At 59.5% G+C, this 27,522-nt stretch overlaps 2 protein-coding genes across 4 annotated transcripts; both read right to left on the reverse strand.

Annotated features, from left to right (window-relative positions):
• Positions 1-1,985: 1,985 nt before the first annotated feature.
• Positions 1,986-9,105, reverse strand: CPNE6 (copine 6). The gene is made up of 18 exons (XM_055435983.2): positions 8,901-9,105; positions 8,267-8,403; positions 6,804-6,975; positions 6,204-6,383; positions 5,771-5,845; positions 5,537-5,611; positions 5,336-5,419; positions 5,156-5,245; positions 4,700-4,804; positions 4,412-4,498; positions 4,089-4,148; positions 3,694-3,827; positions 3,564-3,618; positions 3,422-3,473; positions 2,958-3,091; positions 2,629-2,865; positions 2,251-2,425; positions 1,986-2,150 (listed from the first exon to the last, which is right to left on the reverse strand). Exons 3-17 carry the CDS (start codon positions 6,969-6,971, stop codon positions 2,288-2,290), a joined length of 1,674 nt encoding a protein of 557 aa, XP_055291958.1. The 5' UTR covers positions 6,972-6,975; positions 8,267-8,403; positions 8,901-9,105; the 3' UTR covers positions 1,986-2,150; positions 2,251-2,287.
• Positions 9,106-10,481: 1,376 nt separating this feature from the next.
• CARMIL3 (capping protein regulator and myosin 1 linker 3) lies at positions 10,482-27,072 on the reverse strand. Of its 3 annotated transcripts, none has more exons than XM_055436170.2 (40): positions 27,033-27,072; positions 25,503-25,597; positions 25,151-25,201; positions 24,987-25,046; positions 24,786-24,901; positions 24,477-24,574; positions 24,175-24,245; positions 24,002-24,075; positions 23,703-23,778; positions 23,536-23,624; positions 22,981-23,075; positions 22,663-22,749; positions 22,342-22,451; positions 22,131-22,208; positions 21,460-21,536; positions 21,276-21,380; positions 21,114-21,183; positions 20,611-20,692; positions 20,387-20,483; positions 20,183-20,237; positions 19,930-20,102; positions 19,621-19,689; positions 19,310-19,403; positions 19,124-19,222; positions 18,562-18,690; positions 18,273-18,386; positions 17,685-17,860; positions 16,681-16,768; positions 16,390-16,527; positions 16,057-16,120; positions 15,731-15,939; positions 15,243-15,343; positions 14,326-14,641; positions 13,920-14,048; positions 13,173-13,239; positions 12,979-13,068; positions 11,418-11,536; positions 11,152-11,332; positions 10,868-10,978; positions 10,482-10,745 (listed from the first exon to the last, which is right to left on the reverse strand). In XM_055436170.2, the coding sequence occupies exons 1-40, from the start codon at positions 27,070-27,072 to the stop codon at positions 10,720-10,722; spliced, it is 4,119 nt and encodes a 1,372-aa protein (XP_055292145.2). In that variant the 3' UTR covers positions 10,482-10,719. The 3 variants fall into 3 exon arrangements, with proteins under 3 accessions (XP_055292145.2, XP_088696116.1, XP_088696115.1); XM_088839990.1 differs by having other exon boundaries at positions 10,482-10,748; positions 15,243-15,346; XM_088839989.1 differs by having other exon boundaries at positions 10,482-10,748; positions 15,243-15,346; positions 15,731-16,120.
• Positions 27,073-27,522: the final 450 nt, after the last annotated feature.

The raw sequence follows: 27,522 nt of genomic DNA on the forward strand, positions 1-27,522 counted from the left end.
TTGAAGTCTAGGCACAACTGTATGCTATTGGCTAGATGTTCTTGCAATTTAAGAAGTGTTTATTCTATATCCTTGCTCCAGGCCTATGTAAGTATGTGTGTGAAAATGTGTGTGTGTGTGTGAGAGAGAGAATGAGAGAGAGAGATACAAAGTGTGGTGTGGGGGAAGAGATTGGATAGCTCCCACCTGGGCTGAGTGGATCATCACAGTTCTAAGGCCCAATGGAAATGGGGGTGGGGGGCGGGGATTAGGCCAGATGGAGCCTCGTACTCCCACCTCCACTGTATAGAAGCCCAAGAACAGTAGTGACCCAGCCAGGCCTGCCTGTGGCTATCCTGATGGCTCATAGTTGCCATGGTAACCCAGCCCTCGGGTTCAGCAGCCTACAGAGAGTGGGCGGGGCTCTGGGCAGAGCATTGGGCCGGGAGTAGTTACCTTAGCAGCAGTGGTAAGTCCTCTGAGGGACATATAATAAATGGAGAGAAGCAGTTGGGTGTGGGGGAAGAAGCTCCCATATGTCTCTCTTCCTTTCTGCCCCCTCTATTCGCCCCCTCCCCAGCTGTCTCTTCCCATCCCTGTCTTGTTCCCTCCTCCCGTCCTCTAGTTCTAGCCCAGCTCATCCCTCCTCCACTCAGGAGCCTGCGATGAGAGTCCTCTCCTCCATCTCCACCAGAATTTTCTTTCTCTTCTCATTTCCCACCACTGACCAGTGGTCACCCTCTTGGGCTCTGTCTCCTCTATGAGTGGCTCATGGCACCTTGAGCACCTCCTCCTCCATCCCCTTCCACTGGCATCCTTGAAGGGAGAGACTGGGGCAGGGAAGGTCCTTCTTGGAGCCCAACTCTTCTCCCATCACTCTGGCTATCCCGTGGATCCTCATGTGTTCTCTACAGCTGTAATCTAGACCCACCACCATTCTTGCCTGCCTTCTTAACTGGCTGAGGCCCTGCACAACACACGTCAGGGCAGAGATGCCCATCCATAGGCATCTACTCCCATACGCATAACTGGGCCATGTTTACACACACTTGGGTCACATGGGTACACCACAAATGGAAGTTGCATGTTTATGATGAAGTGTGGGCCCTTTATTCATATGGGCCCAGACTCAAGTTCTAGGCCTATTCTTCTTTGACCATAGGTCAAAGGCTTCAGTCACGGCTCATTTGCTTTGTCAGGAAAATGGGGAAGATAATGGTAACTACCTAGTGAGAGTGAACACATTTAAAGCAGTAAACACAAAGCTTCACATGTGCTAAATGGCAATGTTTGTTGTCCATATTATAAAGAGTACTCGGGGAATTCCCTGGTGTTTCAGTGGTTAAGACTCAGAGCTTTCACTGTGGGGGGTCTGGGTTCAATCTCTGGAACTGAGATCCCACAAACCTCGAGGCACAACAACAAAAAATGTATACAGCTGGACTTCTGAACCACTAAAGGCCTATGCAGTTCATGAACACACACACACACATTCATGCACCAGGAAAATCAGGCTGCACAGACCTTAGACACCCCCTCTGTATTCAGAATCCACTAGCAGACCTGCTGCACTCCTTCAGTCCCCTACTCCCCCCTTCTCAGCCCGCCCCACAGCTGTGTGGGGGCTGGAGTTCAGCCCCTGGGGGCTCAGCTAGGATTCTCTGGAGACAGCTTAAGAGGGCATCAACTTGCCCTCCTGACAGCCCCTTATTACCCTTCCATGTCTGGTAATTAACCACCAGGGAGCCTGGGCTACCCCCCCACCCCCACAACCTGCCCCAAGGTTGGGAGGTGAGGGTAGGGACTCCTCAGATCTCACTGACACATAGTTGGGGTGAAAGTGCAGATACCAGACTTCCTGGGGATCTCTGGCTCAGAGTTCAAAAGGTGCTGGCCCCCATTTCTTAATGGTGTGTGTGGGGTGCTATGGGCGGCCCAATAAGCATCTGACACATGATGGGTACAGGCTGAGGCGCTAGGAGTGCTTCCCTTTATTAATGGCCAGAAAGTCAGGATCACTGAAGAAAGTCACTGAGGGGAAATGAGGCTGAGGGGTCTGGGGCCTGGAGAGATGGGGTGGGGCTCACCACTCACTTCCGGGACCCAGAGGGCACACCTGGTCCAAGAGGGAGAGGCATGGTCTCTTGAGCCACAAGGGTCAGAACAGGCACCTGGGGGAGAGCGGGACAATCATAAGCACCCTCTTCTGCACCACACACCCAGCCCAGGTGGGCTCCACCAGGCCCCACCCTCTGGTGTCCCAGGGCTCACCGAGAGACTGAGGGCGTGTCCGTCAGGTTGTCGGCAGTCATGGGCTAGGGCTGGGGGTCGTGGTTGGCGTGCAGGGCCTGGGAGCCCCGGGGCTGATGCCCTGGCTGGCGTAGTACTCCACCACCTGCCGAGGCACCTCGGCCAGGACACACTTCGCTAGCGCAGAGGGTGAGGCCTGGATCGGGGTTAGGGTGGGGAAGTGGTTAGGAGAGATAGAGTGAGGGAAGGCGGGGCTCAGGTGAGGGGCGGAGCTTCTGGTGGCCAGCTGGATTCCCGTGTCTTTCGTGGGACATCAATCAGGTGGGAGAGATGGGTCAGATCTGGACGGCAGGAGGAGCTGAGGAGCCCTTCAGCCGGGAGGGGGCTCCGGGCACTCACATCCTTGAAGTCCCGGAAGGGCACGAACTGGACGATGTCGCGAGCCGCAGGCACCCCTCGGGGGCAACGCAAGGTACCATCGTCGCCGTCCAGCAGCCTCATGTCAGAGAAATCAGCATTGCCCACACCCACGATGATGATGGACATGGGCAGGCGGGAGGCGCGCACGATGGCCGTGCGGGTCTCAGCCATGTCGCTCACCACACCGTCCGTGAGCACCAGCAGCACCGAGTACTTCTGAGGACAGACAGAGTCGGGGAAGGGTCGGCTCTGCGGCCTTGGCTTGCCCCGCCCTCCCCACCCCCGGCTCCGCCCCCGGGACTCCTAACCGTGGCTTGGCCAGTGCTCTGCTCCCGCTGAGCTGGCCCGGCCACGCGGTTAATGATGGGGGCCACGTTGGTGGGGCCGTAGAGCTGGATCTGGGGCAGGCAACGGCGGTAGGAGGCAATGACCCCTGAGATCTCTGTGGGCAAAGAGGTGAGGGGGCAGAGATTAGCAGCGAGCTCTTCCAGACTCCCTAAAGTAAGGAAGCATCACCTTGTCTCAGGACTGCCCTGCCACCATGCTCCTCACTAAGCAGGAGAGTTGGATGGTTCAGGTGCTGGTAGAGTTGGGTGGGAAGATACCCGGTCAGGGGCTGAAAGTCTTACCAAATGCAGGCAGACACTGGAAGCGTGAAGGGGCAGGGAGCTGGGCCCATGGAAATGGAGTCTGTGCTCCTGCATGGGGTGCGCAGGAGTGGGCAGCAAGCTGTATGAAGGGAGGCAGGGCTGGTGGGAATCTCCTCTCTTACCTTCACATTCAGGATTTTCCGGGTCAAAGTTGATAGCAAAGTCATGGGACACCTGCGAGGGGAAGGTGAGGCCAGCCAGCGGATGTTTTACGTTCCTGTCTGAGTCTCCCAGCATCTCCTCTCCTACCCTTGCCCTGCCTACCTCGAAGTTGGGTGGGATTCGAGCTCCAAAGCCAAACGCTGGAAACCGCTTGTCACTGGGGAGAAGAAAAGGCTAGGGGAGCCCATCGGGCAAGGCATCCCTGCCCATCCCCTACCCCATCTCCTGCTACCTGTCATAGTCCTGGCAGATGCCTCCCACTGCACGCAGGGCCTGCAGGTAGTGGTTGGGTTGGCGGGGGCTCAGGCAGTGCAGGGACTGGCTGCTCCTTGGGTCCCCATTGGAGGCCGTGAAGTCAATTGCCACCTGGTAGAAATGGGGAGAGGATATGCTGCATCCATGAGAGCCACCAGGGAGGCTAGGCCAGAGCTGGGGTCTGTAGGGAGGACTAAGGTGAATCTGAGCAAGCCCCCAGGTAGCCTCATCTTGGAGTCGGGTGAGGGGAACAAACTGACCACACTAAGGCTCATTAGAGCTCCAAGTAAGGGCAGTGTGGATTCTGGGCACCTCTGTTCACTGGGGCCTGGCCCCTCCCCCTTGGCTACGGCCCCACCCCCAGAGCTTTACCGTGAAGCTGATCTGGCAGCCCCCCATGATGTAATCCAGGAAGGTGTGCACCTTCTCCACCTGGTGGGAAGAGGGGAGATAAGGTGGAATGCTGGTCCCTTGAGGAGGAAGCTGGTCCCTTGAGGAGGGAGCTGGGTGGGGCTTCTGCAGCGGAAATGGAGGGGCCAGAGTTTTTGAGGTTGAAGTTGGTGGTGGATAGGACGAGGGTTCTCAGGTCCCATGAGCAGGGAAATGATCTTTGGAATAAGGGCAGGGTTGAATCTGAGGTTGCCATGGGGGTTGTGGGGGGTGGGAAAGGGCTTGAGATGGGCACTGGGACTTACTGTGCACTGGGCCAGCACTACAGTCCCTGAGCTTTTGTAATTCTTCTTCTTGTCCCGGTACTTGGGGTTGATACAGTCCCACTGCATCTAGACCCCACATACCCCACAAGTACAGGGTCTCATCATGTGACCTCCAGAGCAGGACCCTGAGGGCTCATTCCTTAGGCTGAGCCCTGAGTTTCCCATCCTCTCCACATCTTATCGTGTGTGAGGGGCTCTTCAGCGTCTCCCTAGGATTTTCCCAGGGATCTTGGTGGGATTCTTGGGGAGGGAGGGTCTTTGCAGTACCTCCTGCCCAGGGTTTGCTGTTCCTTCCTGCATCTCCTGAAAGGTGCTGGTGAACTCTCCAATAAAGTCATGCTTCCCACTGGAGTCATAGTCATACACCAGGAACTGAAAAGGCAAGGGGAAAGGGGTTGGGGGTCAGGATCAGAGAGACTTTGCAGTGGTTCAGTGGGGGCAGGAGGTGGGGACTCAGGGAAGTAGGGCCCTAACAGTCACTAGGCCCAAACAGATGTCCTCAACCTGTCCAGAGAAGCCACTTGCTGAACTTCATCCTTTGGCTCGGTCTGGTTGGGACTTGGCCTCTGATAGAAGGAACATTGATATAGGAACATTGAGCTGTGACTGGTTCTTTATCCCACAGTGGGAAAGGAGGAGAGGGAGGGGCCTGCACCCTCAGGTGGACGGTCTCGGGAAGCGGCTGGATGTTCTACCAGGCTGCCCTTACTGGCGGGGCCTCACCTTGAGAGGCCGGTGAACGTCACAGCTGCACAGGGAGTGCAGGGACAGGCGGAACGGCTCCCAGCTGGGGTTCAGATTGTTCTTCACCACCTTGGAGAGGTGCAGAGAGCTGGTCACCCCTGAGCTAGGTTCCCCTATTCTGCCCTTCCTCCTGCCTTCCCCACAGCCTTGGGCACCCACCTCCGTTCTCCAGACCAGCTGGTCGCTCTGGTCCCCGTTGGTCTTATAGATCTCCATGAAAGGGTCAGACTTGCTGAACAGGTCCTGGAGGCACAGGGGAAAGGGCCCCTGAGCCTGGTGAGGTCTGAAGGGGAGGCGACTGACCCCGAGGGCTAGGCTACCTAACAGTGGAGACGGGGGCCTGAACTCTGGGGTTCCAACCTTGTTGTCCAGCTTGTGGGCTCTGAAGGTGAGCTGCACGTAGTCGTTGGTGCCAGATACCTCTTCGGCCACAATCTGCAAGGGTGACACAAGTGGCAGGATTCCCCCACGCCACCCCCACAAAGCCCTTTCCCTTAGGTGGGGGCCAACCCTGGGGGCAGAATGTCACCATGGTTGTCCCTGCAGGGGTGTTGAACACCCTGCCCAAGGGTGAGTACCGGTGACCTTGCCTACCGTGATGGTGGACTTGCCCGCGTTCTTCCCATTCTTCAGTAGCAGAGGCTTAGTGACCTTGGTTTGTGACACAATCTGGGAATGGAGGTGGAGGGAGACCGAGCTGTGACACCCCCACCTGCTTTGGCCACAGTTCAAGGGACAGGGTAATAAGTGCCCTTAGATCGCTCACAGGGGCTGCACTTGGGCTAGAATTGGACTTAATTTCCATAGCAACCTTACGAGATCGGCACTGTGACGCCCTCATTGCTTAGATGTGGAAACTAAGATTCAGAGAGGTTAGATATCCAGCCCAAAGCTGCACAGCAGGTGAATGGCGGAGATGGGATCCAACCCCCCGACTGAACTAACTCCGCAGCTTATTCTGTCTTCTTTTGGCTTCCGGAGGCAGAACTGTGGGGATGGGGGTTGGGGTGGGGGTGGGAGTGCAGACCTGCCCCAAGGTGCACTCGGTGGAGCCGAGGAAGGTGTCGTTGCGGGGACTGGTGGATCCGTCCTCGGCGTCAAACACGTGGAACTGCAGGGGCTGCTTCTCCTCGAAGAAGTACTCCAGGGCCAGCACCCGGGAGAAGACAGGGCTGGAGCAGGAGCGCAGCACCTCTGTGCGCTCCACCTGCGGCAGGAGGGGAGCCCACCTCTGGGAACCCGGGCTGCTTTGCTGTGTCCTGGACCGCCCTCTGTCTTGCCAGCTTTCCTCAGGTTCCCATGCCCCAGAGACTGGCTCCTCCCTCCCTGGGCTGAACTCTGAGCTTAGGGTGCTGCCTGCCTCTAGGATCATCAGCCCTCTGGGACTCTCATATTTGGAAGCAGCGCCACTGCCTTTGGGGGCCATCTCAGGACCCCATAGGATCCTGTGAGCTTTGGTCCCTGTGAAATGCTTTGTGTGGGTAACGATGGCACCCGCATCTCTAGGGTTACCCACACAGACTGGAAGAGGCCCCTGAGAGTCCTGACCGTCCCCCATGACTGCCCCCACCCAGCCTCCTTCCTTCCAGTCCCAGAGGTCCGTGAAGGAGAGGCCAGCCACTCTCACCTCCACCCACTGCTCATCGGAGTGGAGCTTGAGCAGCACACAGGGGTGGGGCTTGGTGAGTGTGTCTCGGTCGAGGAGGCCGTGGCAGGACACCCGCAGCTCCACTCTCGAGGCCCCCAGCGTCATGGCTGGGGGCTCGGGCACCCAGGCCATCTCTGGGTCGGACATGTCTCTGTGGGGACAGAGCAGACACTGGCCACTGGAAGGGGGACACCTGCCAGGGGAGGGGTCTGTCTCTGGGAGCCTGGGCCCCACCCCCTTACCCTGCTTCCTGAGGCCCTGGCATCTCATGGATCTTCTTCCCCCTGACCTCACTCAGCTTCCCCTGAGCTCTGAGCCTCTCACTCCTGCACAGCCCAGTGAGTGCTCTTGTCACCCCCTGCTGGCCTTGTATGCGTGGATGGGGCTGGAGAGGGCTTGGGGGTTCCTGGCAGCCTTGGTCCCTGGGCAATCGATTGATCCATACTTTCTGCTACATCAGCACCTTCTGCTATTTCCCGACTGGTGTTTGAGCCAGCGCTGCACTCAGTCTTGGCTTGAGGAAGCTGAACTGGGGCAAGGGGGTGGGGAGGGGAGTGGAGGGGCCCCGGGAAGTCTGAAGAGGATGGTCAGGAATGGAGGCTGCAGTGGGCGGGAGGAGACAGGTTGGAAGGTGCCCTGCAGGGCTGTCCCCATCCACCTCCCCCGACTCACCTTCTGGTTGGTTGATGGAAAGGGAGGGGTGGTGGGCTTGCAGAGTGAGAAGCAGAGCTCGGCCCCTGCTGGAATCTTCTCTAGGTTCCTGGCCGTGGCTCCCACTATGACAACACTGGCTTCCCTCCCCACCTCCCTTGTTCTCACACTTCTTGGCAGCACCGGCGCTGTCTCTTAGCGACAGGATTTTTGGGGAGCCTCGGCCCCCTCCATGCTGCCCGTGGGATGCACGCACGCCACCCTCCCCCAGCAGCGGTACCAGGCTTCGGGCAGCAGCATGCAGGGATATCTGGATATCTAACTCGCTGGCCCGAGTTCACAGCCGTCCTTCCATCTCTCTGTGTTTGTCCACTTCTCAGGGTGAGGCTGTCTGACCCCATGTCGTGCTTCCCCGGCCAGTGTACGTTGCTGTGTCTGAATGCCCCCACCCCGTGTCTATCCCCTAGTCGGGTGTCTGTCTTCAGGAGGCTGTGACAGTTCCTGTACCTCCCTCAGAACTAGGACCCTTCCCTGGCTGGGTACCCCCTCCCCACAGTGTGTGCCTTTCTGGATACGTGAGGGAGGGTCTGGGTTGGGGGGGTGGGCTCTGCCTTCTAGCCACAAGTCTCCCAGTTCTCACAGATCCCCTGAGTCGGGCAGGAGATGAGGTGATGGTGAGGGTATTGGGCAGGACTGGAGACCTCTCTGGAGGCTGGGGGCGATGTTGTTATGGAGACCGGGCCAGGCTTGGGCTGGGCTGGGGCTGGGCGAGGGCTGAAGGGTGGGCTCACCTGGGCAGTCCGGCGGCCTGGACCTGGGCTCCAGGCAGGGGCTCGTCTCTCCGGCTCTCTGGCCCTGGCCCTGACTCCCTTGCTGCTCCAGCCGCTGGCGCCGGCTCCGGCTCCGGCTCTGCTGCTATTTATGGGGCCTGGATGGGGAGGGGTGGGGGGGCTGAAGCACCAGCTCCCCCACCCTTGCACAGACCGGTTGGGAGGGAGAAGGGGGGCAGGGCCACTGCTTGGGAGGGAGCCACGGAGCCAGGGGAGGAGGGCGGGCTGAGGGTGGCTCAGAGGCAGGACCCCCGCAGACACAGTGACACACATCTTCCCCGCCTGCCACACCCACACCCAGCATCACAGAGAGGCACACACTGCGGTGGTGCATGCACACACATTCACGCCGGGAAGCGATGGAGACATACGCACCCACGACTCACAGGCTCACACACACTCTTGACACGAACAGGTGCCAGCACACAGACTCACCACGACATCATGACAGTTTCAGCCTTGGGGATATGCACAGGGACACACCCAGTCTCACGGCTCTCTCCACATCACACTTGTTCAGGACATTCGCAGTCACATACAGAACACGGGGCTGTACTTGTCACACACACACACACCCTCATTCACGCCCACCAACCTGAATACTGCAGAATGGAAATCTTCACGTGTCCCTTAAAGACCGTTACATGTCATGCTGAGCCTCACAGCTTTCAGAATTCAAAGTTCCACCTTTTAACAGGGAGACAAGGAAACGGACACAATTGCTTAATAGCACACAGTGTCACATCCTGGTCACGAAGCCCCCTGAAGACAGAGGCTTCCCAGTGTGGAGATGTGCTGCACTGATTCTGGAGGCATCTTCCTGGTGCCTGTAACTCACCCCCAACCCTGAGATTCAGCCCATATGGCCACATCCTGTGGGAGGGGCCGTGCCACGCACAGATCTTGAGCAAACTAGACATTAGTCATTCCCTAGTGAGGCCAGGAGAAAGGAGCAATTGTCTGGATGCCGCACGTGAAGACATTTGGGAACATAGTGGTCTGGATGAGTATGACAGAAGGGTCACCAGGACACTTCACTTTCCATCCCCAAAGCTGCTCGTGTATTAAGGTAGCAACAATTTATTGAGCATCTCCTGGGTGCCAGGCACTGTGCCAGGGGTTGGGGCTACACTGGGGACTAAGACACAGCTCTTGCCCCTCGGGGCGGTATGTGCATATAGAACAAAAATCCCACCGAGATGATCAGAACAAATGCACTGAGATATGACAGGCAAAAAGTATGGATCTATTGAGGAGGCAGTGGGCCACAAGAGGAGGGGCTCAATTTGGATGAGCCAGGGGAAGGCATCAGGAAGGGCTTCACAGAGGAAGAGGCTCTTGAGCAGCATCTTGGATGCCAAGCTAGCATTTGTTAGTACACTGATGGGAAACGATTAATTTTAATCATTGATCTTCCCTCGCTACAGGCACTTCTGCTCACCTGCAGGCCACTCTACTATTGAGATTTCTGACTACTGATGGTGCCCCCGGGATGACACACCACCATTTAATTCCACCATTAGTGAGCCTGCCTGTACATAAACACACACGCACACACACACATAGCATACTGCTCCCAATCTCCTGCTGGGACACCAGGACCTCCCCAATCCCACTAGTGAAGTCGCTCAGTCGTGTCCGACTCTTTGTGACCCCATGGACTGTAGCCCACCAGGCTCCTCCATCCATGGGATTTTCTAGGCAAGAATACTGGAGTGGGCTGCCATTTCCTTCTCCAGGGGATCTTCCCGACCCAGGGATTGAACCCGGGTCTCCCACATTGCAGGTAGATGCTTTACCATCTGAGCCACTAGGGAATCCCTACCCAATCCCACTGGGCCTCCCCAAAGCCCAACACACACTGATGCTGGTTTTTGCCACCTTGGCCCCTTCTGCAGCCAGCTCTCAGCCCAGACCCAGAAAATGACAGCCCCCTACCTGGGGGCTTCCGAGTCCTCTCCCATCCAGCAGCTCTCCAGTCTTTCCTGCCTCTTCCCTTAGAACTCTAGCCCCATCTCTGGGGGGATGGTCCCCACTTTTCCCCACTGTGGGGGCTTGAGGGAAGGGGAGCAGCTGGTGGGGGAATGGCAGCAGAGAACGAGGAAGACAGCAGAGACTCAGGCAGGCAGTGATTTTGTTCTTTTATTCTATACAAGTGGAGAGAGAGCCCCTGGGGATAGAGGGACAGATCTGCCCTCCCAGGAGAGGAGACACCCCCCACCCCTAAGATCTGCAGAGCGAGCAGAGCCTCCCTCTCTCCAGGCTGCTCCCCCACTTCTGGTCCCCCGGGCCTCATCCTGCGCCCCTGGGACAGGGGCTGGCAGAGGGGCTTGGAGGTGTGGGGGCGGGTGGGGGTCGGAGTCCTTGTGAGGCACATGTCGAAAGCAGGGCTAGGGAGGGTGCCGTAGTGGCTGTCAGTCTGTCCCCGGCTCACTGGTTCCTGCTGGGAAAATCCAGGGAACCCTGTCTCCCCAGCAAGGAGAGCCAGCCGCCCCGTGCGGGGGCGATGAGTCAGATGGCTGCGTGGGCAGGGGGACCACCCTCTCACCGCCCCTCTGGCACCTGTGGGGTCAGGGGGCCGTCTTCTGTCAGGTTCCAGCTTGTCACAGGACTGCGCCCGCCGTGTCCGCTTAGGCTTCAGGGGGGCAGTCCGGCGGCCTGGATCTGGGGGCCCTGCAATGACAGTCAAGGCAGGCCTGGCACATGAATGGGGATCCCAGGCTGGGCGCTCACCCAGGCGTGGCTCCTGGCTGTCTGCCACTCATCCTGTGCCCGGGAAGGAACCTGAGGGGGGAGGCAGCAAGGCCCCAGAGGTGCTCCACAGCCCCTCTAGCCAGATGGCACACCTTGGATCTCAGGCTCCTCTTGGTCTTGCTGTGAGCCCAGTCTCAGCCGGGGTTTGTTCATTCCTGGGGCTGCACCCCCAGTCTCAACCTCCTCCCGGCCCCCTGGCTCCTGTGGGGGCCGGCGGCCCCTGGGCACAGCCACGGGCTTGGGGGGCTTCAGAGCTAATGGAGGGTCCTGCAGCTGGCAAAGGAGGAGGAAGCTGGGTCAGTTAGTTTGTCCTTTTGCTTCATCAAAGGTCCTTCCCCACTGCCTTGCTGGCTCTCACCTTAGTATTCCTGGTAGGAACCGTCCTCTCTGGGAAGACAGCCCCCTCCTTTTCCTCCTCCCCGTCTTGGGAGGCTGGGCTGGGGCTCTGGCAGCCGTGGTTGGGGGCGCTCTCCTCAGCTGGGGGATGGGAAGAGAGGAGAAACTGCAGGAAAAGACATTCTTGCATAGCCCTCCCAGTCCCCTGCCCCTGTAAAGCCCTGGAGGCCAGGACTTTCCCCTCCAAGCCCCTCTGCTCCTATGTCTCTGCTTTGGATGTCCCCTTCTGCTCTCCAGTTTCCTTAGCCCTTGGTCCCCAGGATCCTCCTGAGCCTGTCACCTCTGCAGGGAGCTCGGGCTGACCCTCTTGAAGAGCAGGGACAGAGTCAGGGTCTGGGGCCTGCTGGGATCATAGGCATGGTTGCCCATCCAGGGCTGCAGTGCCCCGGGACCCTGCCAAGGCTGCAGCCTGGCCTTCCTAGGACTGTCTGCCAGTCTGATTCAGGCAGTGAATCTGGAGGAGAGGTGCTTGGCATTCTCGCTGCACCCTAGCCCTGCCTTGTGGCTTCACGCACTCCAGACCCGAGGATATGTCACGTGGGTGGGATTGTCTGTGTGTATCTGTGAGGTGCAGGTAAGGAAGACCTGGAGGGTGCTGGCAGTAGTGTGTGTGTGTAGCGGGGGAAGCACCTGACAACCGTGGTCTCCTAAATGAAAGCTGGAACCCCTCTTCAGGTGTCTTAACTAGTCTGCTTATGGGATGGGATCATCAGGGAAGATGTCCCAGGTGATGTGTTGGCCTTGGAGGATGGTGCAGGTGCCCAGGCATTGCCAGGCCTCAGGCCAGCCTAGCTCTGCAGGGCACCCTCATGCCCTAGCCCTGGGGTGGGAGTGGAGGAGGGAAGGGAGTGTCAACCTCTCCAGGGAGATTTGTCCCTGTCAATATTGTTGGAGTGTCACATTCCAGGCCTGTGGGAACTGAGAATGATGCCAAGCTGACTGGTTTTCCGTTAGCAGCTCCCTAAATGAAAGGTGCTCTGAAGGGAGGTGTCATACTATGATTCCCCATCCTTTATTCTGGAAGGTAAATAACTTGTTTGAGGTCAACACTACGGGTGGTGGCTGAGCCCAATCGAACACCCAGGGTGTCTCACCCCCAAGGTGGGGGGCTCTTGCCCCTTCTGTGTGGCACCTTCCTGTGTGGGCAGAGGACAGTCTGGTGAGCTATTTGTGGAGGAGACTGGAATGTTTGAGGTGGACCTGGTTGGTACTGCTCACCATTTCCCCAGCTGAGGTACAGAGAGAGGCCTTCTTTATAGAGGGTACCATTCTGCCGATGGCCCCTGCTCTAGAGAATTCCCCAGGACCGTCCACAAAGTTTTGTTCTTGTTGGCTCAGCCTGGCAAAGCACTTTTGTTCTGTGGGGCCTTTCTTTGGACCAGGTGGTTTGTTTTTTTTGGATGTAGTTTTGTAAATACCCTGAAGCATCTTCACAATGTTGACACTGTACTGCCCAACCTTGATTGGCTTCTGTCTGTTTGGACACACTTCAGAGCTGCTGCCAGGAAAGAGGCTTTCCATACCTATGTGCCACGTGGCCTCTGCTCGGCGCATGGCGCTGAAGCTCGGCTTGGTGTTTTGTGGGGGCGGTGGGGGTTTCCAAGCTCCAGGCCCTGGAGTGGAAGGAGAGGGTAGGAAAGGGAGAGGGGGGCAATGCATGTTAGGTGGGGCTCTGAGAGAGGGGTCAAAGGGAGGAAGTGAGGGAGACTATTCTCACCTGCATCATCCGAAGAACGCCGTTTCTGCCAAGCCTGGACGCTGCCCTCCAGGTCTGGGCCTGTGCCCTGAAAGGACAACTGAGTCCGGTCACAAAAGAAGTCTCTTCCGTGTGGGGACTGCGGTTAGCAAGGGGCTTCTACTCTAGCATCTCATGTCATTGGTCCCTAGACACTCAGACTCTTCTCCTCAAAGAATGATACCCAAACCACCCCTAGGGAACATAAGAAATGGTTTCCATGAATGAATATACTGCTATTTTAATATGTGTTTATTTTATGTATCGTAGAAAAAACATGACTAGTACAAGCCTGTGATTTTAAAAGATGATAATGCTTAGGTCCAGACTCAGTTTAAAAAGGTGAGTTGACTTCAATAAAAATATTATGCAAATAATGCCATGGTATGTGGATAAGGTTAAAGCAGTCATAAAGGTGGTGATCAAGTCACCAAAATTTGGGAAGCCGCTCTAGAAGTATTTTGGGGGCCACACACTTTACAAGGAAACAGAGGCTCCGGAAGGTTAAGTGACCTGTCCAGGGTTCTGCACCAAGTGTAGGGGTAGAACCACAGCACACACCTTCCTCTCCAAAGCACTGCTCTCTCCACTGACCTACCAACCACAGGCCCATGGGGAGGGGAGGGTGGTAGGCCCACAGGGAGAGGAGGGTGGTAGGCCCAGGGGGAGGGGAGGGTGGTAAGCAGGGACCTGCAGGACCCCCAGTTTGCCGCACAGGGCTCCCCTCACCTCTCGTTTCCCATCGAAGCTCCAACCCTTGGCTCTTCCCAACCCAGGAAGGGCGACACCGTGGACCCTCGGCTGCTGTGCTGTCCCAGGGGCCTGGCCTCCCTCCCCAGGCTCTGTCCCCTCGGTGCCCTGGAACAAGGTTACAGGTTTAGAAGCAGTTTCTTATGGAGAAGGGACTCCCTACCTCTCCAAGTCCCCTGTCTGGAAGCCATACCCAGACCCTCTGAGGAGTCCTTCCACTGCCCTCATTTGCGTGCTGGGAGTCTGGGTCACCAGGCTTAGCCCAAGGAGCCAAGGAGTGGAGACCTGGGATAACAAAGTTCTAGCATCCTGCCATTAATTGCCTGGGGTGGATGGGCTGTATGGGGGGCAGCAAACCAGGGCTCATAGCCCCTGCCTCACTTACCGTCTTCCTGCGGAAGGAAGGCCCCCGGCTCCCGCCAAATGTGGGGAGGAGGCTGCTTTCCTCCTCGGGGCTCCAGCAGGGGGAGGAGTTATTGCCAAGGCTGGGGGGATCCGGGCTGGGGGGGCTCTCCTGAGTCGGGGGTGGGGGTGGGGGAGGAGGGAGGAGGAGCCCGGTAGTGGGGGAGCCTGGCCCCCTGTCCCCCTTGAAGCTCCGGGGCCGGCGAAAGTGAAACAGGCCTCGGCGCCTTTTCTTCTGGAGTGGAGGCAGTGGTGGTTCAGAGAGGCCTGGACGCAGGGTCCTCAGAGTCCGGGGGTAGCTGGGCAGGGTCAGAGTGAGTTAGTGACAAAGTCGTGGGGAGAGCCCAATGCCAGATGCTGAGGTCGCTCAGGGCACAGTAGCCCCATGGTTCGCAGAATCCCCCACTCTCCTCTCTCGTCTAGTGTTCCCTGCTGCTCCATAACTCTGTCTACATATTCCCAGGCAATGATGTCCTCACCTTTCCTGTCCTAACCCTCCAGGAGTCTCTTCCCTCCCAGGGACCCCTTCCCCCGCCTCCTCTCAGCCTCTCCAAGTGACCCAGCTCCTTCTGGAGAGATGCTGGCGCGTCTGTGCAGGACACTGACAGCATGTCCCCTCCAGGCCTGGTACCACTGTCATCCCATCCCAGGGCCTGCTACCCAACCCCCAACTCCTGCAATCCCACCCTGGTGGTTCATTCCAGCCCATTCCTTCCAGCTGTCCTGAGGAGATTCAGAGAGCATGGGAACTAAGGGCTGGGTGGGGAAGAGAGAGAATGTGGGGGGAAGTGTCCCAGAAAGACTGCCACTGGAGAAACCTCCCCGGGAGGTGAGTGGACGCAGCAGCTTTTCTAGGGCCTCGGGGCCTGCTGAAACTGGGGTTGTGCCTGGATGCCACACCTGGAGCTTTCATCCATGACCCTTCTGCTGAAGAAGTCCTCCAGCCCCTCATCCAGGCGGGTGGCCATCCCGTTCTCCTGACGGGTCCCAGGTACTGGCGCCTGCTGGGAGGAAAGTCCTGTAGGATATATTATCTGGGTGAGGAAGCCCTCCTCCCCTCTATTCAAGGCCAGCCCCCTGGGACTTGACCTTGCCTCCTCCTGACCCCATGCAAACACAGACTTCAAGCTACATGGGTATCTCAAGCTTGGCGGCTCTTGACTCTCACCAAGATGAGAACTGCCACTGTCCAGCAGACAGATTTCCTATCTGTGACCAGGTCTAGCTCCATCCAAACTGGATACCCCCTCTTCTGTTCCATGGCCTGCCTGGGCTCCCGCCCGATCCCGCAAGCCTAGGACCTCTGGCATTGGTGTCCTAGAGCTAGAGTCCCTGGCTCTGGCATTGCTAAGTAAAGTCAGTCCTCTGGTGAGGCCTTAGGGACTCACACTAGGCCGACCAGGTCCTGGAGGGGTGGTCCTGGGGGGCCGGGGCCTCCCTTGTGTTTGATGCCTTAGTTTATAGCCATGAGTGGGCAGCTCGGATAGACCTTCCCAGGAACCACTAGCTGCGGGTTGGCTGCTCCCGAGTCCTGAGAACCAGCCAGGGGGGATTCCTAGGCTCCCCAGCTGACTTTCCATGTCCTGAGGGCTCCCACCTGTGGGGACAGCAGCGTTAGAGGGACTAGCAGGAGGGATGGGGAGAGAGCAGGCTGGAGAGGCAGAGATGAAAGAAACAGAATCAGTGCCATTAGCACGGAGGCTGGAAGACTCACTAATGAAGGCAGACACTGGCCGGATCTTGCGGCAGCGTTTCTGCTTTTTGATGGCCATGGTGTCCTGCAGAGAGGGAGGCGAATGATGGGGCCAGGCGGCAAGTCCCAGGAGACTCACCTGGAGCCTCCCATTCCTCATGAAGTCTTTTTAGAGTCCATCCTGCCTCCCTGTCCTCAGGCAGCCGAGGCAATGGGAAGAGGCTGGGCGGGATCGGGGTGAGGGGATGAGACCCAGTGTGGGGCAGAGGGTGGAGTCCAGGGACATAGAAAGGGACAGTGGTTTGCAGGTTCGGGGGCAGGACCAAGGCTAAGGAGGGGAGTGGGGGTGCTCACGATGTTGGTTCCAAGCTCATCATCTGTGGTCTCCTCATGGTCGTGGTTCCGGCCTCGGCCTCGGGAGGACAGATCCTGCCCTTGGCCTGGCCCTCCTGGAGGATCTGACAATGTTCTTAGCTGGGCCAGGTGTCGGGCCTAGGGAAGGACAGGTGTGAACAAGGAAGATCAAGATCCCAAGGAGGTTGCCCGCCTCCCAGGATCTTGACAGGGAGGGTTGGGGGGCAGGTGGGCTGATGTGGGATGGGGTAGAGGGCCTCCCTGGGCCTGGTGGAAGCTCAGAAGTCTTACCAGGCTCTTGTGGGAGTGGTATAGCTCCTGCAGGATCTCATCTACTATGGAGTTGGTCAAGTAGGTGACGACTGAGAGCTTCACTTCACTGTGGGCACAGGGGGAGCTACTCAGCTCCCCCCTCCCCACCTCGGAGTCTCTGCCCCAGCCTTTCCCAGATGCCTGAGGGAGTGGGCCAGCTGCCCTGGCTGCCCACGGAGAACACAGCTGCTGTACAAGGTACCCTGGGTCTACCACTCAGCTCTACCCACAGCCCTTCCAGCCTAGGGGTGTGATGAGGAGGGTGGACGAAAAGGAACTGAGGGGAAGGAGGCGCACAGGGGCTCTGGGTCAGGCCCCTGGAGCTCCAGGGCAACAGAGAGAGGTAAGTTGAGTTGCTGAGTGAATTCTGCTGGCCTCCGCTGGCGTCATTGACTCAATGGACAGGAGTTTGAGCAAACTCCAGGAGACAGTGAAAGACAGGGATGCTTGGAGTGCTGCAGGCCATGGGGTCGCAAAGAGCTGGACTCAACTGAGTGACTGAACAGCAACTGCTGTAGGAGCAGGAGCCAGCACGTCTTGCGCTTGCCGGTTTCATGGGTTTGTGTTACAATTTTCCTTAGTTTCCTTGTCTTGAGAGGAGGTACTCAGACTGGAGTGAAAGAGTGCTCTAGGGGCCAGGAAAACATGGGGGGATAGGCAGTGCACTCCATGTGCCCATGTTCTTCGTCCCTGCCTCTGAGGAGGCAGTGCTGTTTCTAGAGGTCAGTTCCTGGGGTCTGTGTGTGGCTGTGTGCCTGTTCACACCTGTGTGCACTGTCTGCACTCCTAAACCCCAGCTCAGCATTTACACTGAGAGGGCAAAGACCAGTCAGACCCTAAATAGCAAGGTTGCAGCTGGTTAAAGATTCATCTCTTATAATGGAGACTGTCATTCATTATTCATTGCTGATAGCTGGGCCCCGGGAGTCCCTAAGTGCTCAAGGCCAAGTCCAGCCCGCCCCAGCCCCGCCCCTGCCTCTCACTCCAGCTTGTTCTGAATGTCCTGTCCCGCCTGCTCCAGCAGCGCCCCGCGGATGAAGTTCCGGGGCACGGTGACACGCTCGGCCACGTGGCTCAGCATCTTGTTGTGCCCTTCGGCCACCCGCATGGCTACGGGGCATAATTCCTGCGTCAGGCTGACCATGGACTCCAGGATCACCTAGTGTGGGAGGAAAGGAGGCCAGAGCCCCAAGGAGGTCAGGGCTGGCCCCACGATGGAAGAGGCTGCAGCATGTCTAGCTCGTCAAGGTCACAGGGCAGGTTAGCAGCAGAGCCTTGGACACTCAGGCCTCCCCACATCCTGGTCAGTGTTCCTGCCATCCTACCACATGGACACATGGACAGGGGAGAGTCAGTCTAAGGATCAGAGTCCAGAGGGAGAGGTCAGAGTTCAGGGGCTAAGGCTGAAAGGAGCAGCAAACATCCAAGCCCAGTTTTCTGGCAATGCCTTGCGCAGTGGGCATGTAGGTGGTCTTCTGCATTTCCTTTTTGCCCACGGTAATCCCTCTGTGCTGACCTCTGCCCTCGGCTAAGGGCCTTGGTCAACCCTGGGCTCCTCCCCCGGGACTTGCCTGCAGTTCCTTGTCCACAGCCTTGGACACCTCACTGGCCACTGACTCCAGCCTCTGCCGCACAGGCCCGTCGTTGGCCAGCATGTGGCCCAGCTCGTAGAGGCTGGGAAACAGCTGGAGAAGGAACAGGGTCTGATCAGAAAGCCAGAATTGGGCCTCGCTGGGTCCCTGGGGGCCCTGGGCTAGGAGGGTAGAAGCACGGGGCAGGGGCTGGATGCTCCTGGGTTGGCACGTGGCCTTCCTGTGCTCTCCAGACTGCCAGGGGAGGGCGGTGCTGCAGAACGCTCACCGCCCGGGAGTTCTTGGCGTCCTTGATGAGATCCCGGGCGTAGAGCAGCTCGTCTTGCACAGGCTCCAGGGGGCACAGCCTCAGGGCCCGGACCTCCTCCTGCACCCGTCCGCACAGTCGCTGCAGCATCTGCAGCACAGTGGCAGGAGTGTCAGGGGGGACCCCCGCCTCTTCACCTTCCCAGCTGGGCCCCGGGCACCCCATTTCTGGGCTCCCTTGGACCATGTCGCTGGTGCCGGCACTGTCGGGGCAAGGGTGACGTCTGCGGATGGCCTGTCCCCTCCTCTTCTTGGGAGGCTTTTCTTGAATGCTCAGCAGAGCTCCCACAGTCCTGGGACCCCTTGTCCGAGACCCCTGCTGTTTGCCCACATGTTCTCTCATGTTTGGGGCCCACGTTCTGCAGGTCCATTCTGTTTGCTCTCTCACACGTTCAGTCCAGCTGTAGGCACCTCAGGATGCCTCTCCCCTGACACCTCCCCACCCCGCCCTGCACTCCAACACATCACCCCTGTGCTCCCCGCATGCCCACATGCGCCCCTGTGTCCCCGAGGGAAACGTTTACTTGCTCGGCGCTGCTGGTCACCAGGCCCTGCTGCAGCCTGAAGGCCTGCTCCTGGGGGCATGTCTGGGAGTGATTGTTCCTCACCAGGCACCACTGGATCTAGAGATGACGGGTGGGGTGGGGGTCAGGACCAGGGCAGACGGGCTGGCCCCTGCCCCCGGGGATCCACCCTGCTCAGGCCACCACCTTCTGCCAGACGTCCTCGGTGCGCTCGGGGGCGCTGCGGTAGGCTTGGGAGATGTCACTCACTGGGAAGGACATGAAGCGCAGCGTGTGGTTGCTGTGGGGCAGAGCGGCACGGCTGGGTGGGGAGGAGGTGGCAGCGCAGGCTCCTGCTACCCACGCCCCACTCTTGCTGACCATATCCCTCCATGGTCCTCCTTAACGTTTCTATACAATTAGGTCTGGTGGGCTGGACTGGGGCTCGTGAAGTTCAGGCTGAATCCAGGTACAGGAAGGCTGGGGGCTTGGTTAGGGCAGGGCCCTAGCCTACTCACCTCTCCAGGGCTCTCGCAATGTCCAGAAAGCCCAGGGCGGATGTATTGTTCCGATCCCAGAGGATAGTTCTGGGGAAAGGGTGGGCATCAGCTTGTTACCCCTCTTACTGGGCCTCTCTTAGGGAGCAGGGACACCCCCGCTGGGAGCCCTCCCACCTTTCCTGGTTAATGAGGCTGACTCAGAGATAGTCCTGGGACTAAGGGTCTCCTAGAAACTGGGGTATAAGCAGTGAGGCAGCAGGGAGGGCAGGTATGTGTGTCTGGGGGAGGGCTGGGGCTCCAGGTGAGAGGGTCAAGGCGTGGGCCCACCTGAGGGAGGAGTTTATCTGCAGGGCCTTAGACAGCATCTTGGCCCCGATGTCCTCCATGCCATTGCCACTCAAATCCACCTTCGCCAGGCAGGTGTTGCTGCCCAGGGCATTGATGAGGATGCTGGTGCGAAGCTTCAGCCGGGAGTCTGCCACCGACAGTGACTGCAGGGACTGTGTGGGCAAGTGGGGGGTTGGACCCTGTCCCTGCAGCCCCCGTCACTGCAGGTCCCCTCCCAGGCCCCAGCACTCACACAGTCCTCTTCCTGGATCAGCTGTACCAGCTTGTGGAGGATCTCCTCCAGGGTCCTGCGGGGAGTCGGGGCTTAGAGTAGGAGGGGAAGGGGCTGGGGTCATGCTACTGGAGCAGCAGAAAGGTGGTCAGGGGTGATACAGTGAGCCAAAAGGATAGGCTGATGATGGAGCGGGGGTCTGTGGGTATAGGGAGGGGGCCTCACTTGGCCTTGACGTTGAAGTTCTTGCCCAGGAACAGGTGCTTGAGAGACTTGTTCTTCCCAAGTGCAGGCACCAATGTCAGGAGGTCCGAGTCGAACCCTGCCCGGCAGATGGAGAGGCCTGGACTTGAGGCCCGAGGCTAACTGGAGTCACTTGAGGGTTTCTCCCCCAGGCTCTAGGCCCCTGTCCCCACCTGACTCCCAGGAAGGGAGGGGCCCCCACTCACCATTGTCTGACAGATCCAGGCTGCCCACACAGGTGACAGCCCCCAGCTGCTCCTGCAAAGCCTGGGCTCCAGCTGAGCGGAGCTGTAGGGACACAGTTAGGGTGAGGCAGGAGGCAGGGGTTGGGATGGAAGATAGGGCCCCTCTAATGCTCAGAGATAAGAGGAGTCACGCCAGGATTCAAGGTCAAATCGGGTCTCAGGTGTGAAATCAGGAGGCCCTTCTCCATACCAGATCCTTCCCCAGGGCTCTTTTCCCTTCCTTCAGCCAGAAAAATCTCTGGGCCACTGCTCTGGAGACAGCCTGCTCCTGCCATCTGCTGGGAAAGTCTGGTATTTCCCATCCCCAAGCGGTCAGGGAGGGGATACTGGAGACTGAAAATGACCTCTAGAAAGAGTGGAGGTGTGGTCAGGTTGCGGGGCTGCAGAGGGGCAGTGCAGAGGCAACATGGAGTCAGAGCTGGACTCGGGTCAGAGAGATGAACGGTAGGGGAAGGAGGGCTCACCTCACAGCTGCTGAGGTCTAGGTGCAGATCGCTGAGGTGACTGTTGAGGGACAGGCCCTGGAGCAGCGCCCTGTGGGAGGAAGGTCAGTGGGCCCACCTTTACCCTTCGCCCCTTCCCCCAGGGCTCCCCCTCGGACGCCCCCAACCCTGCACCCACCCGACCTGAGGGCCTCCAGGGGCAGCCTCGTGGCCGACAGGTTGACGTGGCTCAGAGTGTAGGCGCTGCTGAAGAACTGCTTGAAGGCCGGGGGTGCGTCCCGGCCCTTCCTGCAGAGATGTCTGAGGTCAGCAAGGGAGGGGGAGCTCGTGGCTTGCCCCTCCGCTCCCCACACCCCTGCGCTCCCACCTGTGGGAGCAGCTGTTTCGCGCCAGGTTGAGGTAGGTGAGGTGGGAGCAGCAGCCGTGGAGCAGGGCGCCCAGAAGCTGTGGGGGGAGACAGGGCGCAACTCACAGGGCTGGGAGGGCTGCTGGGAGGGGCAGCGAGGACTCTCTCCTCCAACCCCACCAAGGTCCTGGCGCTTCACCCTCTGTGCTCAGTCTATGTAAGTCCTGCTGTGCCTGCCCCACTTAGCCCCTTCAAACCTCAGTTTCCCCTCTGTGGAAAGTGGGTCTCCTCCCACCTGCCTGGTCCCAGGGGTGTGAGAGGCTCATAGGCAGCGGATGTGTTAAAGCCAGGGCCGCCACAGGCTTAAAAGGTGGCTGGTTCAAGTTAGGGAAGGAGTCCTTTCCCCCGGGCAGACTCAGCCGTGCGCTGGGGCGCACAGCCAGGGGATGGATCCAGGCTGGCTTTCAGGCACAGCCTTGGCACAACCTTGGGCAGCGCACGGACAAAGTGCCACATGGGAGTGAGCTTTGGGGTCGCTTTGGGATTTTGCTGAACCTGAAGCCATCCTGCCAGCTCGGCCCACCTCGGTACTCAAAGAGAGCACGGAGACCAGAGAGTACAAGGTGAGGCAGAGACCCACCCTGGCCTCCCCAAGTCTCTGCAGGCTGGCTCCCCCATCACCACCCCCTCACCGAGTCGATGGTGCAGTCGGTCCCCGCCAGGTCCAGGTGTACCAGGGCATTGGGCTGGGCCAGGAAACTATAGAGGGCCTGGGAAGGAAGGACAGAGGGGGCTGCAGGGGGAGGGGTGACAGGGCCCCTCCCCCCTCCAGGGCTCAAGGGCAGAGACTCCAGGCCCTGAGTGTATTTCTGCAGGGACTTGAGGTGCCATTCGTGGACTCACATTGGCCTCATCGGTGGCGAGCAGCCCAGGGTTCTTGCTCAGGTCCAGGTACCGGAGGGAGCTGGCAAAGGCCGGGTTGGCCCCAAAGGTCTGGCCCAGTGCCTGGAGCCCTGAGCACAGCGGGCACTGGGCTGGGTTGGCCCCCATCCCCACCTCTCCCCCTTGCACACAACTCTTCCCCACTCCCCAGCTGTGCTCCTGTCCCTTCTGTGATCCTTGGGATGCCGTGTGCATGGGTGGGGCCTCTGGGACTGGATACCCAGGTAGTACTGGGGGTGGGGGTGGGTCAGGGTCAGAGGTCAGGGGTCCCGGGGCAAGTACCTCGAGGGGAGATGGCAGTCTTGGCCAGGCACAGTTTGGTGAGGCCAGTGGGGAAGCAGAGGAGCTGCTGGCTCAGACTGAGGAAGCCTGGGGAGTGGGGAGAAAAAAGGGCCTCCCTGAGAGACAGGCCGGGGGGCAGGCGGTGCAGAGTCAGACGGGCGCTTGAGTGGAATGTGGGCCTGGGGTCTAGGATGGAGGTATTGGGATAGGGGCTGGCATCAGGTTGGAGAGTCCCTGTTCAGCCCTGGGATGGGCTCTGGGCTGGGCTGGGGGGGGTCTGCATTGTGGTGGGGGGCAGGATTCAGGGCCGGGGCTCACCCTTGTCCTCGATGGGGTTGTGGGACAGAGTGAGGGCATGCAGCACACAGCTCCCGTTCTCCCCAAACACCCCGGCCAGCTTCTGGACAAAGTCCCTTCAGGGAAGGGGAGGAAGGATGTGTTTGTCCCAGGCTCTGGGCTTCCCCTCCTCCTCCATCTGCCTGCCTGGCTGGGCTGCAATGGTCAGAGGTCCCCAAGGGTGGGGAGCATCTTGGGGCCTGCAGGGAGACTGCTGTCACTCAGGAGTATCTGGGAAGTGGTGCTGGGACAAAGCCCAGCTGTGGGTCCTCGAGACCAGAGCAGAGTAGTCTGCTCTGTGGCTGACGGCAGAAGGGGAGGGGGCTCGGAGATACTGGGGAAGGCCATGGAGCTGGGGGTCGGGAGGCTTAGGTGGGACTTGCTGTGTGCCCTCTGTGGGCCTCAGCCTCCCCTTCTGTAAAGTGAGGAGCTGGATGAGATGGTTCTACATCACGAGGCCTACACCATGCTCTGAGGTTCTGGGACCCTAAGACTACATCAAGGGGCACCACTGCCCAAGGAGGAGGCTGGCCTCACGTCTTAAGCCCGGCGTTGTCCAGCACCAGCTCTTCAAGGCTCCCCGACTTGCTCAGGGTGTGTAGCACCTGTTCCAGCACTTCAGAGCCCTGGAGACAGAAGGGGTCGTGTGGCCAGGAACCAGAGAGGGCACTACTCTCCCGTCCCCCATTCCTCCTAGACCCTACCAGCCGCAGGTCTTTGCAGTAGAGTTTGGTGAACCATTGGTTGTAGGCCAGGGCTGCCACCATTAGGGCCAAGTCTCTGTGGGAAGATTGATGGGGGCAGGAAAGTGGTGAGCAGGTGACTAGGGCAGGAAAGAAGAGACTGGGATGGGGTGGTTGGAAGCCTAGATGGGTGGAGGGCAGTGGGTGTGGGGGCTGGGAGACAGAGCCCAGGCTGGGTGGGGCCAGAAGGGAGAGGCTAGAAGGGCCAGGGCTGGGCTGAGGCTGGAATGCGGGGTTAAGTCTCTATCCCATCTACTTACCGGCTCTCCAAGTGGCTGAAATCCAAAAGATTGAACTCTCGGTTATCCTCGGCATGATAGATGGTATCCACATCCTTGGAGAGGTGGAACTGGCTCGCATCCGCTTCCCTCCTCCCTGGCCCCCTCCCTCCAGGTCCCACCTGCCCGCCTGCCAGGTCCCTGCCCAAACGCACCCATTGCACCTCTTCACGGCAGTGCAGCCCATTGTAGTCACACAGGGCAGCGTAGGTCTCAGAGAAACCACCTGTGGGGCAGGAGATGGGCTGGCTCCTTAAAGGCTAAGGGGGTGGGGAAGAGACTTGGAGAGTTCAAGGAAAGGTCAAGGTCATTTTGTGTGCCAGTATCTTGGGTTCCTGCAGCATCATGAACCTCTGAGGTCTGGGAGCTGTGGAGTCTCAAGCCCTATACACACAGGACTCTGAGCAAGGGGCAGGGTGGTGTAGGCCCCCTTTCCCTTGAGTCTGCCCCTGCTCACCGCAGACACTGTGGGTGGTGGATGTAGAAGTCTCAGAGTTGGGGGACGTGTCTCGGGGCCCGTCCGGGGTGTCTGCATTTCCACGCCGGATTAGACTCCTGGAAAAACAACAAATCCATCCCAGGACAGGTGGAAAGGGGCTCTCAATTCTTCCTCTGTTACAGCGTCTGGATCCCTAGGAAAAGCAGGGCTGGGGACATGAAAGCTCTTCTTCTTGGTGTCACGGGGTCCCAGGACCAGGGGAAGGAGGGAGGGGGAGGGGGCTTCTTTACTGTCTGACCCCTGAGAGACGCCTCCTGTGCCACTCACCCAGGGCCAGGGCAGACCTTGGCCAGGGCAGAGCTCACATGTCGTGTCACCTGGTCCACGCTCTCAGCCGATGGCAGCCGCATGCTCACCATGCCACGCTCCGTCTCCACTAGGATCTGGGGGAGCGGGAGCGGCAGGGCCTCAGACACGGGTTCCCTCCTCCTGCTGGCCCAGGAGTGGGGCCCAGGCTCCAGCGCTCACCTGGTTCTGACTGAGCGTGTTGAAGGCGCGGATCTCTAGGACATTGAAGGAGCTCTCCACCTGAGGGTTGGGGGCATGGGCATGTGCAGCTCCTGGTCAGGGCCTGGCTGCTGGGTTCAGAGGAGGGCACCCTGGGTGTTCTCCCACTCATCAGCCCAACTCACCTTGGCTGGGACTTTAAGGGGGAAGAGGTGGAGACGCCAGGAGGTCAGGGCCTTCAGAGAGGGAAAAATAGAGTGTCAGCAGCAAATGGTAGTTTCCTGGGCTCTAGTCCCCCTGCCCTCTGTCAGCCCCCTCAGCCTGTGTGCACCCCCTGCCAGCTGGCCTTCTGCTCTGGAAGTCCCCGCTTCTCTCTTACGCCCTGTCCCAGGTTCCCGGACATCCAGCCAGTCCAGCCTCCCCCTCCCACAGGCTATGTCTTCTCAGCACTCCTCCACCTCTGTCTCCTTTGCCCCCCAGGTTCCTGCCCTTACAGCCCAGGTGCCCTTGTTTCCTCCCCCAGTCCAGTGCCCTCACCAGTACTCGGTCCTCGAACTTCTTGGGCTTTGTCTCCAGCTTCACGCGATGCTGTTGGAGCACAGCCCCCTGGCTCAGGCACCTCCGGATGCTGTCTGCAGGTGGGTGGTAGGCTGCTCAGGGCCCCCCTTACCCTAGCCGCCCCCACATACCCAAGGCCCTCCAGGGGCAGGGGCAGAGAGGAGGAGAGAGAATCAGAGAGAGACGAAAAAGAACACGAATTGAGACCTTTCCTTCTTGGGTGACTTTTTCTATTAGAAAGGCAGGGGTGCTGCAGAAAAAACTCTGGCTTCTGATGTCCCTGAGTTGAGGGACAGTAGTTGGGTGGCACTCTGGGAGAGTGTGAAGGATTTTCCCAACCCGGGCACTCCAGCAGCTGTCAACCCATACAAAGTGAGTCAGTGTGCAGGGGCGTGGGGGTGTCCCACTACATGCCTGATGGTCTGGAGTGGCGTCTGCCTTTTACTACGTGTGTAAAGAAGATGCCAGCGAGCTTGTGTTGAGGATGGGTAAGTGTGAATGAGTATGCTGTACTTGCAGTTGTGAAAGGGGCACAGAGCCAGCCAGTTCTCCTGTGGGTGGGGGGTAAGGAGGTAGGAAGGCGTTCGTGTTTAAATGAGTCCAGTATCCATCTGCTAGAGAATCAACCAGATATCCCAGTGTGAGCGCGTGCGTGTGTGTGTGTGCAGTTTCTGTAAAGAGGTGTGTACACACATCTCACACTGTGCTTGTGTGCCTCTGGAGGTGTGGGAGATCGGCACGGTGTGGCGTGCCTCTGAGTATCCTTGAGAGTCCTGGTCTCTGCGTGGGCTAGCCTATGCTCCCATCTCTGGGGGTCAGGGTTGTGGCTGTGCTGGGGGGGTCGGTCTTGGTTTGGAACAGTCTGAGAACCAGGCAAACAGGAGAGGCCTTGAGTGTGGGTGTGGGGTAGCGAGCAGGGGGCAGGCTGGTAGGGGGGCTGTTGTAGGTGAGCTGCAGAGACCCTGCTCCCGGTTTTAGCTCCAATCCAAGCCCTCTTCCCTGACTCCTGTCTTTGCCCGCCCTGGCCTGGGCATAGCCGGGCTTCTTGAGGGGCTCTCTGGAGCCAGTTCCGGGGCGGGGCCGGGAGGAGGGAGGGTGTTGAGCCCAGAGGCGGTCAGGACCTGGGGCAGCTCCCATCACCCGGCGGGGCGGGCCTGGCCCCGCCCGGCGGGGGAAAGGGGACTCTCCGGCGGGGAAACTGGATGCTTCGCCTAGGGATGGGCCAGGGATAGCTGAGAGTCAGCCCCAGGGAGCGTGAAGGGACTGCACCTGTCACTGAAGATCGGGACGGGCGGCTCTGGGACAGGTAGGTCCTGACGGGTGAGGCGAGAGGACAGCGGAGGATGCTCTGGGGACAGCGATGCTCCCAGCTGGGATGCAGGGGCAGGGGGCTGCCCCGGAACCGGGATGCATGAGGGGCGGAGGGACCGGGCTGTACCGCGGGGAGGAACGCACTAGGGCTGGGAGGCTCCCGGACGGAGCGTCCCAGAGACCACCGCAGCCTCGTACCTTGCAGCTCGCGGGTGAGCTCCGCGCTGGACTTGGCCATGGCGGCCGCCGCTGCCGCTGTTGCTGCAGAGGAGCCGCCGTCACCGCCGCCGGGGAGCCGCGGCACATGCTAGACCCGGCTCCGGCAGGGCCCCGGCGCTGAGCGCTGCAGCAGCGCGGAGCCCGCTCCTGTCAGGGGCGGCTGCGCGAGCGCTCCTCCCCCCGCCTCGGAGCGCCGGGTCTCCCGCCCCGCCCGGAGAGCTGCCGGATTGAGCATGCGCGCCGCGCCTCCGGGCCGCGTGAGACCCTGCGCGCGCTCGCGCCCACCCCTCCCGCCGGCTCCCGCGTGCGACGCCCTGTGCGTGTCGCCTTGGAGCCCGGGCTAGCTCCCGGGCGCGGGGGGCAGCGCCCTCAGTTTCTGTGTCATCCACTCCTCGGGCACCGTCAGCAGAACCTATTTCTTTCGTTTGTGGGCCTGGGTACCCCTCGCGGGGTCATCCTTGCCAGGCTC

Source organism: Moschus berezovskii, chromosome 9 (genome assembly GCF_049115385.1).
Source record: "Moschus berezovskii isolate FMDL1 chromosome 9, NW_MosBer_1.0, whole genome shotgun sequence".
In the NCBI taxonomy this organism is placed as follows: domain Eukaryota; kingdom Metazoa; phylum Chordata; class Mammalia; order Artiodactyla; family Moschidae; genus Moschus; species Moschus berezovskii.